Genomic DNA, 17,333 nt, shown 5'->3' with positions numbered 1-17,333 from the left:
CCAATTTTGCATTTCTTGCGGTTGCAGGGGAAGGTACCGGGAGTGGAGGTTGGGTTGGTGGGAGGTGTGGATCTGACGGAGTTGCGGAAGGTGTGGTCTTTCCGAAACGCTGATAGGGGTGGGGAGGGAAATATATCCTTGGTGGTGGGGTCTGTTTGGAGGTGGCGGAAATGATGAAGAATGATACGATGTATCTGGAGGTTGGTGGGGTGGTAGGTGAGAACCAGTGGGGTTCTGTCCTGGTGGCGATTGGAGGGGTGGGGTTCAAGGGCGGAGGAGCGGCAAGTGGAGGAAATGCAGTGGAGAGCATCGTCAACCACATCTGAGGGCAAAGTGCGGTCTTTGAAGAAGGAGGCCATCTGGGTTGTTCGGTATTGGAATTGGTCCTCCTGGGAAGGAATTGGAAATATGGGATGGCATTTTTACAGGGGGCAGGGAGGAAGAGCGCCTCATCTTCCGCCTAGGAACCTCCAACCACAAGGAATGAATGCAGATTTCTCCAGCTTTCTCATTCCCCTCCCCCCACCTTTTCTCAGTCCCAACCCTCAGACTCAGCACCGCCTTCTTGACCTGCAATCTTCTTCCCAATCTCTCCGCCCCCACCCCCTCTCCAGCCTCTCACCCTCACCTTAACCTCCTTCCACCTATCGTATTCCCAACGCCTCTCCCCCAAGTCTCTCCTCCCTACCTTTTATCTTAGCCTGCTTGGCACACCCTCCTCATTCCTGAAGAAGGGCTTATGCCCGAATCGTCAATTCTCCTGTTCCTTTGATGCTCTTCACTCAATCTAATGTCTTACATTTGCTGCTCACAATGTGGTGTCTCTACTTTGGGGAAACAAACTGGGTGACTGCTTCAGAAAACATCTACATACCGTCTGCAAGAAAGACTCTAGACTCAGATTGCAAGTTTGCTCGCTGAGCTGGAGTTTTGTTTTCAGATGTTTCGTCACCATACTAGGAAACATCATCAATGAGCCTCCAGTGAAGCACTGGTGGTATGTTCTGCTTTCTGTGTCTAGGGCTGTTAAAGTGGGCGATATCATTTCCAAAAAAAAAACTAGCCACCAGGATACATGAACATCAACCAGCCACAAAACGACATGACCCTCTCTCACTGGTATCCTTACATACAGATGAGGAAGGACACCACTTCGACTGGGACAACACATCTATCCTAGGACAAGCCAAACAGAGACACGGACAAGAATTCCTAGAAGCATGGCATTCCAACCGGAACTCTATCAGCAAACACATTGACTTGGTCCCGATTTACAACCCCTTGAGAAAAGAACAGGAAATGACATCACTACAGGAAATGACATCACTACAGGAAATGACATCACTACAGGAAATGACATCACTACAGGAAATGACATCACCAACCCAAAGAAACCCAAACATATAAATAGAAAGCAGGAATCATCAGCAGTGCTTCGTCCAGAGGCTCATTTAAGATGTTACCTACTATGGTGACGAAACGTCTGAAAATGAACCTTTCAGCTCAGTGAGCAAACCAATATCCAGGATATCATTTCCTTTCCTTTTTCTCAGAAATTGTTAAATGGGGTCCAAATCGATGTGTTTATTGATGGAGCTCCGATTTGAAAGCCAGGCCTCTAGGAATTCCTTTGCATGTCTCTGCCATTAAAACCAGAACTCCATCAATAAACACATCGATTTGGACCCCATTTACCAGCCTCTGAGAAAAAGAACCGGAAATGATATCACTCACCTTAACAAACCAAGACACACAAATAGAAAGTAAAACAGAACACCAGTGCTTCACCATAAGCTCACTGATATTGTTACCTAGCATGGTGACGAAATGTCTGGAAACACCCTTCCAGCTCAGCAAGAAAACTTAGAACCTAAGCCTCAACCTGAGCTATTGGTCAGGTGCTGGCAGGTGGACTAGATTGGGTTGGGATATCTGGTCGGCATGGATGGGTTGGACCGAAGGGTCTGTTTCCATGCTGTACATCTCTATGACTCTAAATCCTAAACTTCCAGTTGCCTGCCACTTCAACGCACTACCCTGTTCCACAGTTCAGCACAAGCTGGAAGAACAGCATCTCAGTTCCTGCTTGGGAATCTTACTGTCTTCTGGACCCAATATCGAGTTGAATAATTTTAGAGTTTGAGGCACTTTCCCCCACACCAGGTCTTGTTACCAGAAGGTCTGCTATTACACACAACCTACTGTCAGCCACTAATAGTCCCCATTAGTAGCTATTTATTCTCCCAGGCTGATCATCTGTCTGTCCAAATGAACATAGAATATAACTTCGCAGTACAGCCCTTCAGCCCTCAATGTTGAACCAACCAATCTGAAGCCCATCTAACCTACTCTATTCCATGATGATCCATACATTTAGCCAAAGTTCTTCTCTCTCTTTGGGCTCTCACTCTACTTATTGTTTTTCCTTAACACCTTCCCCCACCCCATCCAACTTTTTCCTAGCTACCATCAGCTCTGAGGAAAGGTCACTGGTACTAAACGTTAACTCTAATTTCTCTCCACAGAGACTGCCAGACCTGTTGAGCTTTTCCAGCAATTTAGTTTTTCGTTTCTGATTTCCAGCATCTGACATTCTTTCATTTTTTTAAAAAGATCTGCGGGTGCTGGAAATCTGAACCAAAAACAGAAATTGCTGGAGAAACTCAGCAGGTCTAGCAGTATCTGTGGAAGGATATCAAAGTTAACATTTCAGGTCCTGTGACCTTTCTTTAGAACTGAAAGATGGGGAAGGGGATGGCGTAGTGCTATTATTGCTCGACAATTAATCCAGAGACTCAAGTAATAATCTATGGACCTGAGTTCAAAGCCCAGTGCAGCAGACAGTGGAATTTGAATGCAATAAAAATCTGGAAATAAGAGTCTAATGATGACCATGAATCCAATGTCAATTGTCAGGAAAAACCCATCTGGTTCAGTAATGCCCTTTGGGAAGGAAACTGCCATCCTTACCTAGTCTGGCCTACACGTGACTCCTGACCCACAGCCACGTGGTTGACTCTTAACCATCCTCTCGGAATTGTGGATGAGCAATAAATGTTGGCCTAGCCAGTGACACCCAGACCCCATGAATTTAAAAAAAAAGTCTTTCAAATGTTCCAACAGATATACTGTTATCCAAAAGCTCAAGATTTATTCATGTGGCCTTCCTGCAGTAACCTGGATGACATTTAACTTTAAATTACTCGCCATTCTCGATTTCAGTAGATATTACCACACTGCCTCGATAATTACAGAATAAAGAGATAATTTTAATGCAAGTTACCAGAGTCTTGAAAGTAAAAGGTTCTATTACAGCTCAGCAAATTCACTTTCTTTGAATATTCCCTATGTAATCACAATGTCATTATGGACACAACGTGGTGCTCTCAGAATTTTGAAAATTAAACTCTTTTAAATGATCCCTGTGTGCTATTTCAAACACCCAGTTTTAACCCAGCCAACATCAAAATTCAACATTTGTTAATTTGGACCTGTTTTCAGTAAACTGAATATTATTCCAAAGTCTGTATACATGTTAATCTATATAACACTTTAACTATGGCTCATATTGTCCAGGGATGTGTAGGCTAGGTGGATTAGCCATGGGAAATCAGGGTTACAGAGATAGGGGAGGGGTTGGATCTGGGTAGGATACTCTTTGGAGGGTCAGTGTGGATTTGTTGGGCCGAATGGCCTACTTCCACACCATAGGGATTCTATGACTCTACAAACTGTCAATAGAAAACAGGTGACAGATACAATAGCAGCATGCAGTAAAATAGCATTTCATACGGATATTTCATAAACTAAAAAAAAATCTTTTGGGACTAAACTAGCAAGGATTTACAGCTTCCCAATCCTATTTCACCTACATCTTACTCAATCTATGCTGAAACAGTGCAAATCTTGGCAACATGTTCCAGATGGTGAGAACTAACAAAGAAAAATATTTAATGAATGTGTTGGGAGCACAGGGCTTGGAAGTCATTCATCCTTTGTTCTTAATGGACAAATTACACATCCCCACTACATTCAACATACTCCAGTGAATCCTCTGGAGATACCTGGTTAGGAATGGAGTGAAAACAGAGGGGATACTGATCAGATCCTCTCTCATTCTAAATTTGTGGACAGAACCAAAAATCGTTGTCACGGTGGAATCAAGTTTAAATTATGAAAAAGATGTATGAAAGAGAGCTCACTTGAAGAGTGAGATTTGGAAAGAATGAAGAAGAGGAGAAGATTAACAAAGGCAACTCTCAACTTGGATACCTTGGTTGAGGTAAGTCAGTGTTTCTTCATGGAGCTTGACAGCAGGAGATGTGGCTGCACAGAGCACGTACTGGAATGGAAGTACTTTAGCACCATTTCCTGGAGACAGATTTGATTCCTCGTGTTTAAAAACTGGAAGTGATAGAACATCGCTGAAATGGAACAACAGGCATTCATCAGCTGCAGAAGGCTCCATCTAAGCTCACTGTACTCTTGGTTTCAGGTTGAAGTTTCAAAAGGATAAAGGCAGATTTTATCAGGATGAAAATAAGGACTCTTTGCATTACTGTATTGCTGAAAACAAAGATATATTTTGTCAAAGTTCTTTTGTCTTGCTCTCATCAGGACAAATTGCAAGAATACCAATATAGAGGAAAACTAACATTTCTACTGTACGAGCACAGAATGCTGATTGGTTAGCAAGTGGTGTCAGATTGCTGAAGGCAATACCATTCAAATTCCAGAGGTTAATGATGATAGACGGGCAATTAACAGTCAATGTTTAAATTTCAAACCAGAGGGGTTGACTCTAGTTGGTCAGGACATTGCCCTGAGAAATGAATCTTTGAATGGCTGTCACCTATTCTGTGTTGAGTCTGTGCACATGTTATTTCAATCTGTATAAGAATACGTGCAGCTTCCTATAGCCATAAATACTCCACATTGTGAGCTCAATTAACAATCCTACATTGGTTTGCCCATATTCAGGATTACTGTATTGGGGATTTATGAATTTCAATGCTAATGTTTTGCCAGATATGCCCTATTCCCAATGGCAGGCATTTCATAACAAATACCAAAACCCTTTGAATCTTCACAATAAACAGGGTACTCATACAGTCAATCAACCAACAATCGATAAACTCACAACACAATGTCTAATACTAGATGTGAGTCTACATTTGGATAACATTTGCTGGATAATCTTGAGTGTGTCAAGAATTACACTGACAACCAGTTTAGCCTCATCAGTTGCGCTCACAGTGCGGTGCATTGGAAGTTATATTTAAGGTCTAGCCAGTTGCAAACTTCCCTCTGCTCCATGCACAATGGGCTTTCCAGATATAGTACAGGGCATTTTAAGAAGGCTGTCAGCTACTGATCATCTTAATCCTAGATTAACTAGATTTGCTTCATTTACTGTTGGTCATAAAAGGAACAACCAGGGAGATCTTCAAACTGGCAACACATTATTGAACGTGGCAGATCTCTCCCCAGTTCCCATTGTACAATGCTCAAAGTTCAGTTGGCTGGGTGGCTGGCTTGCAATGCTGTGGGTTCAATTCCTGCACTGGCTGAGGTTGCCACGAAGGACTCTCTTTCTCAACCTCACTCCTTGCCTGAGGCATGGTGACCCTGAGGTCAAACCAGTACCAGTCATCTCTCTCTTAATGTGAGGGAAACCCAATGCTGCGGTAGGATATCCCACTCAGACCCAACCCTTGCCTGTCCCTGTAATCCTGCTTTCCCGTGGCTAATTCACCTAGCCCACACATCCCTGTACGACATGGGCCAGAGTTGGAGTGTCATATAGTTTACCTATACTTTTACAGTGCCAAGTATTAAAATATTTCAGTTTTGGAAGTCATTATCAAAATCCAATTTAGGTTTAGAAGATTACAGTGACAGTGAATTGTTGCAGAATGGACTACATTGTGAATCTCCTGCTGGTTTATTGCAAAGTATCCTAATGGTAATTTAACCCAGCAGACACAGCATCAAGCTGCCTCTTCAGAAACCTGTTCTACCTGCTGCCCAACTACGTTAATCAACCTCAGCCCGAAACTTAAAAATGGCTTGTTTTCTGATGTCATAAAGCCAGCCAAGGAAACAGTCTGAGAATGTTTCCATGCTGCAACATATGTTGTCGAGATTAGCAGTAGCAAAATCAAGGAGTCGAAGTATGATGCTTAACATAAGATTCTCCTTCTCATTGTCCCAGTAATGTCTCTATAATAATTTTTTTTTAAATCACAGGAGTAGCCCCTTGAGCTTGTTTCACCGTTCAATGAGATCATGGTTGATCTATGACCCAACTCCATATCCTTACCTTTGACCTATATCCATTAATACCACTCATTGTCATTCCAGAAAGACAAAGGCAAGACAAGAATGTTGCAGACTGATTAGATTAGACAGATTCCCTACAGTATGGAAACAGGCCCTTCTGCCCAACCAGTCCACACCGACCCTCCGAAGAGTAACCCTCCCAGACCCATTTCCCCCTGACTAATGCACCTAACACTATGAGCAATTTAGCATGGCCAATTCACCTAACCTGCACATCTTTGGACTGTGAGAGGAAACCGAAGCACCCGGGGGAAATCCGCGCAGACACAGGGACAATGTGCAAACTCCACACAGACACAGTCACCCAAGGCTGAAATTGAACCTGGGACCGTGGTGCTGTGAGGCAGCAGTGCTAACCACTGAGCCACAGTGCCACCCATAAGAGCCTCGGTCTTAGAACAATCTGCATGAAACCCAATGATTACTGTGAGCAAGAAAGACCATTTGGCCCATCCTAATTCAATCAGGAAAAACCCTATCATCATGACACAAGAAATCAAAATGCAGTCTGATGGTAAAGTTGTAACATTTGATCTTGTTTACATTTATCTCATCCTAGTTTGTGGCACCTTTTGTTCTCCTATCGTCTCGGTGTTCGCTAATCTACATTGGGTCCTGGTCATGTAATGCCTCAATTTTAAAACTCATCTCACCCCTTGTCTTCAATCCCTCTACAGCCCTGCCTTCACTTTTCTGTAACCACTACCTGGCATCTCCTCCAATTCTGGCTTTGTGCACCCAGAGTTTAATTGACTTAATTTTGGTGGTTGTGCCTTCAGTTAACTTCCATGATTCCTTGCGCAAACTTCTTCACCTCTCTCAAGCTTTCTTCTATTAATGCTCCCGAAAGTGTATCACATTGACCAAAGATTTTTTTTTTTCCAAACATCTCCTATTGTATCAAATCTTGTTAGGATAATGCTCCTGGGAAGTGCTTCCGTTCCATGCATAAATGTGATAGATGTCACATTTCATGTCAAAATGGAAAAAGGTTGGCAAATCCATCCTCTTGTTGCAAAATGGGTAATTTTCCTGAAGTCTCATTCTAATGATAATATCTATTTACACCAAAGCTACAAAACTAGATACGCCATTGCACACAGACCACCCTATAATCTGAATATATTCTATGGTTTTGTTGATTTTCGACACCTTGTTATGGTCCGTCATTTTAGTCAGAGACAGGTGATGCAGAAACCAATTCTTTCATAAAAGCAATAATTCATGCACAACAGATTCAAAAGCAAGGCACCACATGGCCAAGTACAGTTTTGCATTTATGGCATAGATCAACATGTTTCTTGTCTACATTGGCCTAAGACTTTCTTAATGTTGGCCTGACTCCTTTTGAAATCCTAACTTCTGGATCTCCTGATATTATGCACAATTCATCTTGTAATGTTTTATATGAAGCCCTTATTTTTACACTTTCAGTTCTCTTTCCTCACTCATTCATACCATCATTATAAATACAGGGCCACTACCTGCAACTGCCCTGCCAACTTTAATGACTTAAGCACATATACACCCAGTTTTCTCTGCTCTTGCATCCAAGTTAGAGTCGTGTCCTTTATTTCATTTAGTCTCTTCATGTTCTTCTGACTTAAAATAATTACGTCCCATTTCCTTGCATTAAATTTCAGCTGCCACTTGTCTGTCTACTCCAGCACCCAGTCTGTGTACACCTAAAGTGCCAGACCACCCTCTTCACACTTCACAATACTTCCAAGCTTTCTATCATCTGTAACTTTTTAAACTGTTCTCTGTAACTCAAAGCCTATATATGACTCATGTGGCAAGGCGACACAAAATTACTCAAGGTACAATCCTGGTGTCTATGTTTTGAACATGCTATTGCCAAAACACAGGCTGGTTTATTACAGTATTGTGGAATAGTAAAGGGAAAGGGCCACAAACAAGGTTGAGTGCGAACCCAGATCTGACCTTGCCTGTTTGTGTACTGTACCTTCCTTTCCCAGTTTCTCTCCTCACACCCTCACCTCCTGGGGCCCTAACAATAATAGCCTGGGTGGTTGCCGATCTTAGGCGGGCTGTTTATTGATAGTTGTCTAAACTTTTTCACTGGCCCCTCAAAATATCAACAATGAATTAAATATTTTCATTAGCCTGAAAAAAGGACGGAAGAAAATCTGTATTTATAGAAACTCTTATTCAGTATCTAATATCAGTCAACTTAGAACCTTTGCACCACTTCACAACAGGCACTGTTGATAAAGCTAATTCCCTTACCACTGGGAGGAAGCACAATCTAGCTCCTATAAATAAACAATATATTGTCTGCAACTGAACTCATTATCTAACCTTATAGATAAAGGATTGCTCCCTGTAATCATGATTTATCAAATTTCCAGTTTTTTTCCACACAACATAAACCCCTTATTTAATATTTCAATAATCAAAAAATACACATTGCTCAATTCTTAAAATTGTTAATGGCTCGCATGGTTTACTTGGGAAGTCCTAAAGTTGAAGGAAAATACAATTGGAAACAAAGTAAAAACTGAAGTGATCATTTTTAAAGGTGAAGGACATCAATAAATGGCAGAATGCAGAAAAAGTTCCCATTCCCGATGAAGGGCTTTTTGCCCAAAACGTCAATTCTCCTGCGCCTCAGATGCTGTGCGTTTCCAGCACCACACTCTCAACTCTAATCTCCAGCATCTGCAGTCCTCACTTTCGCCCAGAATGCACAGAGTCTGTTCAGCCCATCGTTTCCCTGAAAACTCATTCAAGGACTAATCCTAGCCATCCCACTTTCCCTGCCCCAGTTCCATTAGCCCTGCACTTGAGTCACAGACTGTCCTCAAGCTTTTTACAGTTCAGAAAAATACCATTCAAACCATCATTGTCTTAGTGACCATCAAATATCTATATATGTGTTTATATATTTTACATATGTATATGATTTCATATTCCAGCTCTTAGCCTGTTCTTCCTTGTATGCTAAGGCATTGCCAGTACTCATGTAAGTATGTTTTGAAGCTTCCTACTTCTACTGCCCTTAAAGTTAGTGAGTTCCAGGTACCCACCGCTTCCTGGGTGAAAAATGTTTTTCCACAAATTCCTTCTAACACCCCCACATTAAAAAGTGTTAGCTGTTTACTGCACCATCTCCCCCGCCTGAGCTCCTCAGAAATTGACCAAGTCCCTTGCTCTAACTAGTCACTCTGAATCTCTCCAGCCCAGCAACATCTCAGCGCCTCACAACATTATCTTACTTATTTTTAAAAATCACACAACACCAGGTTATAGACCAACAGGTTTATTTGGAAGCACTAGTTTTCGGAGCGCCGCTTCTTCATTAGGCAGACTATAACCTGGTGTTGTGTGATTTTTAAACTTTGCCCACCCCAGTCCAACACCGGCTCCTCCAAGTCATTGCACTGTTTCAAAACAGTTTCTACCCTACTGTTGTTAGAATACTGAATGGACTCACAAACTCTTAACTTTCACCTGTACCTGTATTGCCACTGTTTACCTATTGTTTACCATCTATGCTGCTTAACTATGGGATTTGCCTGTATTGCCTCCGTACAGGTGATAACAAATTCACTTCAACTCATTATTGATTTTTCTCTCACACTAAGTACTTAACCTCGAATCAAAACAGGAAACAAAATTCTGCCCAGTGTGAAAGGTGCAAACTAATGAGCGACCCTTTCCCGTTTGTCTGGGCAGGGATTTATTTTCGGGGCGGGGGGGTTTGGCCCAGCAAACAGTTGTTTTGGTCAGTGTGTGCTGTTTTATATATTTTTGGAACCTACCAGTCACTTACCGGAGGTAACTGTTTCCCGGTTGCTGCTGATGGTGGGGGAAATGTTCGGGCTGTGAGTGCCAAAACAGCATTGTGCGGTTGAAGCTGGTCTCCAGGTAGGACGGAGGGGGATGTCTCGGGGAGCAGAGGGGACCACTTCCCTGTGATTGCATCCGCGGATCTAGCTCGGCTCGGTCTCCCAGCGCCTGTTTTATCAGCCCCGGGATTCGTCAAGGTCGTGACACACTGTCGGAGGGACCGCCCCATGCAGCCACGGCACACCTCGCCGGATTTCAGGATGCCTCACCGCCCCTTCTCACATTTTCCACATTGCATTTCAGTTACGTAACAGCGATTTGACACAAGCGCCTCGTTACCTCGCCAGCCGCGGACTGGATAAAATGTTGACGCTGGCAATTCAGTGACACAGACAGAGCGCCCCAGCCTCTCACCGAGCCCAGCGTGTAGCAGCGTCTGTCAGAAAGGACCCTGTGTCTGTGGGCTGTTGTGGTGCAGGGGGGGCATGGTTCAAATCCCTTCCCGCTGCAGGAGTAACATCTCCAAATTATTCAATTAGGAAAACTAGGTTAAACACACAAAAAAACTAATGGGTTGGGCTCTTATGGTTTAAATCCCGCCTACTCGAGAGGTAACAGCTTGCTTAGAATAAAGTGTAACTATACAACTGGCAAAATATGGATTCTCACAATAAGTTTGCATTTTTTAAACCCACATGTCCATCCTGAGTATTTTAGTCGGAGTGAAACGGTGTGGATAGTGTTTGAGTTTTAATTGTGTGCATTTCTCCTTTACTTTTTCACAAAACTTTAGGAGCTTTTGCTCAAACTTTTTTGTTTTGGGTGGACGAACGGGAGGTGTCACCCCAAATTCTCCTGATACACACGTATTAATCCAGGCGCATTAATTCACAACAGGAAAAGGACTGCAGGCTTACAGTTGGCTATTGATATCAGTTTGATCGCAGGACGCAGCAAATTCCCGAAAAACTGGAAAAAGTGACCGGTTCAGACCAGTACGAATCAGTGTGCCTGTCAGCTCTCCGCGGCTACCAGCAATACAGGTGCACAGTTCCATGCATGACTCCACTAATACTAAAAGCCATTTTGTTCATCTGCAGCCTTTTGACAAAAACTTCCAAAGGCACTATCACCTAAAAAGTCAAGGGACCACAGATGTGTCATGGGCCTGCCCCACAAAGACCAAAACTTTTCATAAAGGCATCCTACCACCAAGAGCAATTAGGGATGGCAATAAATATCTGCACTGCCAATTACACCCCACATCCCATGATTTTTTTTCAAAAGAGTAATACTAGCAAATTCAATAGTTTTATAGACAAATATTATTGTAGAAAATAGAACCCGCTGGATTGAGATTAGCTGTACTGATGTCTTGACCACACAATCGACTTATCTCAAGGCTAGTCTCATTTTTACAACCTAAATTTCACTAACACAGATATAAAATTGCAACTTTGTAATTCATCCATCCCATATTAGGAAAGCTTTTACCTCATGCCCCAGAGTAACTCCACAGCAAAGCTCAGCCTTGCAATTAGCTGGGAAAGTCAATACGATCTTGGAGTAGAGAATTGATTTATATTGCTTTCTATGTGACCAATTAATGGTTAGAGTCATGTATGACTGGGCTGGATGGCTCTTATGGTGCAGTGGTCGTGCACCAAGGTCTGGATTCAAGTCCCACCTACTCCAGAGGTGTGTAATAATATGTCTGAACAGATTGATCAGAAAATATCTGTAACAGGGATGGAAGATCCTTGGTTGCACTGAAAGACAAATATGTTATCTCCAGTTTACTTTGATGGCAAAAATAGTCTTAAGAGGAGGAAGTGCTGGATGTCTTGAAACGGGTAAATTCCCAGGACCTGATCAGGTGTACCCTAGAACTCTGTGGGAAGGCAGAGAAATTATTGCTGGGCGTCTTGCTGAGATATTTGTATCGCTGATAGTCACAGGTGAGGTGCTGGAAGACTGGAGGTGGGCAAACGTGGTGCCACTGTTTAAGAAGGGGGGTAAGGACAAGCAAGGGAACTATAGACCAGTGAGCCTGACGTCAGTGGTGGGCAAGTTGTTGGAGGGAATCCTGAAGGACAGGATGTACATATATTTGGAAAGGCAAGGACTGATTCGGGATAGTCAACATGGCTTTGTGCATGGGAAATCATATCTCTTAAACTTGATTGAGTGTTTTGAAGAAGTAACAAAGAGGATTGATGAGGGCAGAGCGGTAGATGTGATCTATTTGGACTTCAGTAAGGCATTCGACAAGGTTCCCCATGGGAGACTGATTAGCAAGGTTAGATCTCACGGAATTCAGGGAGAACTAGCCATTTGGATACAGAACTGACTCATAGGTAGAAGACAGATGATGGTGGCGGAAGGTTGTTTTTCAGACTGGAGGCCTGTGACCAGTGGAGTGCCACAAGGATCAGTGCTGGGTCCTCTACGTTTTGTCATTTACATGAATGATTTGGATGCAAGCATAAGAGGTATAGTTAGTAAGTTTGCAGATGACACCAAAATTGGAGGTGTAGTGAACAGCAAAGAAAGTTACCTTGGATTACAACAGGATCTTGACCAGATGGGCCAATGGGCTGAGAAGTGGCAGATGGAGTTTAATTCAGATAAATGTGAGGTGCTGCATTTTGGGAAAGCAAATCTTAGCAGGACTTATATACTTAATGGTAAGATCCTAGAGAGTGTTGCTGAAGGTTCATAGCTCCTTGAAAGTGGAGTCGCAGGTGGAGAGGGTAGTGAAGGCGGCGTTTGGTATGCTTTCCTTTATTGGTCAGAGTATTGAGTACAGGAGTTGGGAGGTCATGTTGCGGCTGTACAGGACATTGGTTAGACCACTTTTGGAATATTGCGTGCAATTCTGGTCTCCTTCCTATCGGAAATATGTTGTGAAACTTGAAAGGATTCAGAAAAGATTTACAAGGGTGTTGCCATGGTTGGATGATTTGAGCTATAAGGAGAGGCTGAATAGGCTGGGGCTGTTTTCCTTGGAGCATTGGAGGCGGAGAGGTGACCTTATAGAGGTTTAGATATCTGGTTTGGGATATCTGGCCAGCATGGACGGATTGGACTGAAGGGTCTATGACTCTATGATAATTGAATGCACAGCCAGCAATAGTGGAGGAAATATGAGGGAATGCACAACAGATCAGAATTTCAAAGCATTATGGATTTGGAAGATGTTACAGAGATACAGTAGAGCAACTTTGGAAAACTCATGTGCTGAACCAGAGCCCAGAGGAAACCCTGACAGTCACAAGGTGAGTGTTCTTTTTTGAAATTGCAGATGAACTTTCTATTTTAATTTCAACTGTTCTTATGACTAAATCAGTCAGATCCCTTGAAATTAGACTTGATATATCATAGTTTGTTTTTATTTTAATGAAGTGGTCTTTCACTGAAATGCTGAAGATTAAGTTTTAATAATAAAATTAATTTATCATGCAAAAGAAATGAAGATAAAATGGAATAAGTCAAAACTATTTAAACATTTTAAAATATTTTGAGACATGCAGTGAAAACATAATCCCATTAATCTCAAAAGCACTCCTTTGGAAAACTCACACCAGAGAAAATTCCCTTTTCTATCACCCTTATTGGACTTAATTTAACTGTGGCTTCAACTCTCACTCTTGAGAATATGATAAAGCTCCAGGCGGAGACTCATACAACTGAGCTTTGACTTTCTCAGCTTCAAATAATCCTTTTGGGTTTTAACCAAAGACCTCTGGTTTGGAACATTTACTAAACTCTTTACACAAGGGAAGCTGTTTTAACAATTCTAAATGATCTTCTCCGTTTCTCAGCAGCAACTAGGCTACACATCCAGCTTCAGCTAAAAACCATGTCAACCTGTCTGAACTTAAACTTGAAAATAAGCTTGAACATCAATTAGCCACAATGACATGACCCTCTCTCACTAGTGTCCTTACATACAGATAAGGAAGGACACCACTTCAACTAGGGCAACACATCCATCCTAGGACAAGCCAAACAGAGACGTGCACAAGAATTCCTAGAAGCATTGCATTCCAACCAGAACTCTATCAACAAACACATTGACCTGGACCCCATTTACCATTCCTTGAGAAAAAGAAACGGAAATGATATCACCACAAGAAATGACATCACCAATCCAAGGAAATCCAAACATATAAATAGAAAGAAGGAATCATCAGCAGTGCTTCTCAGGAGGCTTACTGAAGATGTTACCTAGTATGGTGACAAAACGTCTGAAAATGAACATTCCAGCTCAGCGAGCAAACCTACATCCAATAAACTTGTTTTTTTAAAGTTATGGGTGTTTCCTTTAGCACTCCAAAAAAATCCTGAACCCTTTAGCTGAAAGCTTGATGCGCAGTCTAGTTTACTTTGGTTGCTCATAAACTCTCCCAGTGTAAACCTTGTGGAGGCGGTGGCATTGTAGTAATTTAACTGAACTGTAATGCATAAACCATAAATCTGTGTTATGCGGACATGGGTTGAATCCTACCATGGCAGATAGTGAAATTTGAATATAGTTAAAATATGAAATTAAGAACTAGCTGAATGATGACCATGTAAGCATAATGACTCATCAGGTTTAGTAAGGTCCTTATGAGAAGGAAATCTGCCATCCTTACCCGGTCTGGTTTTCATCTGACTACCAATACACACAATGTCGATGACTCCTGACTACCCTCCTGCAATTAGGGATGGGCAACAAATGCTGGCTCAGACAGTAATGCCTGTATCCCATTAATTTATAAAGGATAACTAATAATTAGTTTCCATGGGCAGCACAGAAGCTCAGTTTTTAACACTGCTGCCTCACAGTGCCAGGGACCCGGGTTCAATTCCAGCCTTTGTGACTATCTGTGTGGAATTTACACATTCTCCCCTGTGTCTGTGTGGGTTTCCTCCGGGTGCTCCAGTTGCCTCCCACAATCCAAACACGTGCAGGTTAGGTGAATTGGCCAGGCTAAATTGCCCTTGTGTTCAGGGATGTGTAGGTTAGATGCATTGGTCAGGGGTAAATGTAGAGTAATAGGGTAGGGGAATGGGTATGACTGAGTTACTGTTTGAAGGGTCAGTGTGGATTTGTTGGGCCAAATGGCCTGTTTCCACACAGTAGGGATTCTATGAACAAAGCTATGCCTTGCTATTCTTTTTTTTGCAAAGAAATGCAAAGGCTACAGACATACAAGTTAATCATTAAGTCCTTCAGAGCCACAAAAAAACCCATATGCAAATAGTTCAAAAGTCCAAAATAAATAATGTTAAAGTATACACAAATCACATCACATTTATAACAATGTTAAGTTTGTCTCAGTTGTTAAAATGTGAATAAAAGCCGAAAAACTGTGGACTCAAATAAATATTGTGTATGGGATGCAGGTGATGCAAAACAATTCAGCTGTACAGAAAACCTTCCGATATATACACTTTATTCTGTAACTTTAGATCTATTTGTTATAATCATGCACTGTCATTATGGATGCAATATCCAAGGAATTTAGTGTAACCAAGATGTGGATTCATAAAATGCAGATATTATGCAGCCCTTTGACATTTGAGACTTTCTGTTTTACCAGTGCAAACTGTTTTTCATTGGAAAGGACAATTAGGAAAGTTGATAGTTTAAAATCTCTTCCAATAATTTGGGCACAAAGATCAAAGATGACATGCTGGTCTTGCATTAAGGGTGTGCTACACTGATGGGGTCATCTTCCATTGAACTTTAATCTGAGACCCCAGATCTGGGTGAGAAATAAAGAATTTGTAATGAGCTCCATCGAGACCAATAACCTTTTAAAAGGTATAAAAACTGAAATTGCTAGTGAAACTCAGCAGGTCTGGTAGCATCTGTGGAAAGAAACCTAAGTTAATATTTCAGGTCCAGTGACCCTTCTGCAGAACTCTTAACTGTTCAGAATGTTAACTCTGCTTTCCCTCCACAGGTGTTGCCAGACCTGCTAAGCTTCTCAATCAATTTCTGTTTCTGTTTCAGATTTCCAGTAGCCACATTTCTTTGTTTTTCTTTCGAAAAGGTAATTGAATTTCCAGATCGATTTAAAATATCACAACAAAATTTTACAGCAACAAAAACAACTTTGAGTTGTCATAGAGATGAACAGCATGGAAACAGACCCTTCGGTCCAACCCATCTATGCCAACCAGATATCCCAACCCAATTTAGTCCCACCTGCCCATATCCCTCCAAACCCTTCCTTTTCATATACCCATCCAAATACCTCTTAAATGTTGCAATTGTACTCGCCAACGCCACTTCCTCGGGAAGCTTATTCCATACCCGTACCACCCTGTGTGTGAAAAAGTTTACCCTTAGGTCTATTTTATATCTTTCCCCACTCACCCTAAACCTGTGCCCTCTAGTTCTGGACTCCCAACCCCAGGGAAAAGACTGCCTATTTACCCTATCCATGCCCCTCATAATTTTGAAAACCTCTATAAGGTCACCCCTCAGCCTCCGACTCTCCAGCGAAAACAGCCCCAGCCTGTTCAGCCTCTCCCTATACCTCAAATCCTCCAACCCTGGCAACACCCTTGTAAATCTTTTCTGAATCCTTTTAAGTTTCACAACATCTTTGATAGGAAGGAGATCAGAATTTCACGCAATATTCCAACAGTGGCCTAACCAATGTCCTGTACAGCCGCAACATGACCTCCCAACTCCTGTACTCAATACTCTGACCAATAAAGGAAAGCATACCAAACACTGCCTTCACTATCCTATCTACCTGCGACTCCACTTTCAAGGAGCTATGAACCTGCACTCCAAGGGCTCTTTGTTCAGCAACACTCCCTAGGACCTTACCATTAAGTGTATAAGTCCTGCTAAGATTTTCTTTCCCAAAATGCAGCACCTCACATTTATCTGAATTAAACTCCATCTGCCACTTCTCAGCCTACTGGCCCATCTGATCAAGATCCTGTTGTAATCTGAGGTAACCCTCTTCGCTGCCCACTACACCTCCAATTTTGGTGTCATCTGCAAACTTACTAACTGTACCTCTTATGCTCGCATCCAAATCATTTATGTAAATAACAAAAAGTAGAGGACCCAGCACTGATCCTTGTGGCACTCCACTGGTCACAGGCCTCCAGTCTGAAAAACACCCCTCCGCCACCACCCTCTGTTTTCTACCTTTGAGCCAGTT

The 17,333-nt window shown here is 42.2% G+C and overlaps 1 protein-coding gene across 2 annotated transcripts in view; it reads right to left on the bottom strand.

Annotated features, from left to right (window-relative positions):
- The window catches only part of tfcp2l1 (transcription factor CP2-like 1), a 53,158-nt gene extending 42,644 nt beyond the window's left edge, over positions 1 to 10,514 (bottom strand). For both annotated transcript variants that reach the window (XM_043694202.2, XM_043694205.2), the window contains exons 1-2: positions 10,139 to 10,514; positions 4,273 to 4,424 (exon numbers count right to left, since the gene is read on the bottom strand). In XM_043694202.2, the coding sequence (XP_043550137.2) occupies positions 4,273 to 4,424; positions 10,139 to 10,290 (304 nt within the window). In that variant the 5' untranslated portion in view covers positions 10,291 to 10,514. The remainder of the gene's footprint in view (positions 1 to 4,272; positions 4,425 to 10,138) is intronic.
- Between the last annotated feature and the right edge of the window lie 6,819 nt (positions 10,515 to 17,333).

The sequence above is a fragment of the Chiloscyllium plagiosum genome, unplaced genomic scaffold, assembly GCF_037043375.1.
Source record: "Chiloscyllium plagiosum isolate Xiang-an unplaced genomic scaffold, Cpla_swu_hap1 HiC_scaffold_7, whole genome shotgun sequence".
Taxonomy (NCBI): Eukaryota; Metazoa; Chordata; class Chondrichthyes; order Orectolobiformes; family Hemiscylliidae; genus Chiloscyllium; species Chiloscyllium plagiosum.
Note: the sequence above shows the minus strand (reverse complement) of the source record. Positions and strands in the feature narration are given on the sequence as shown.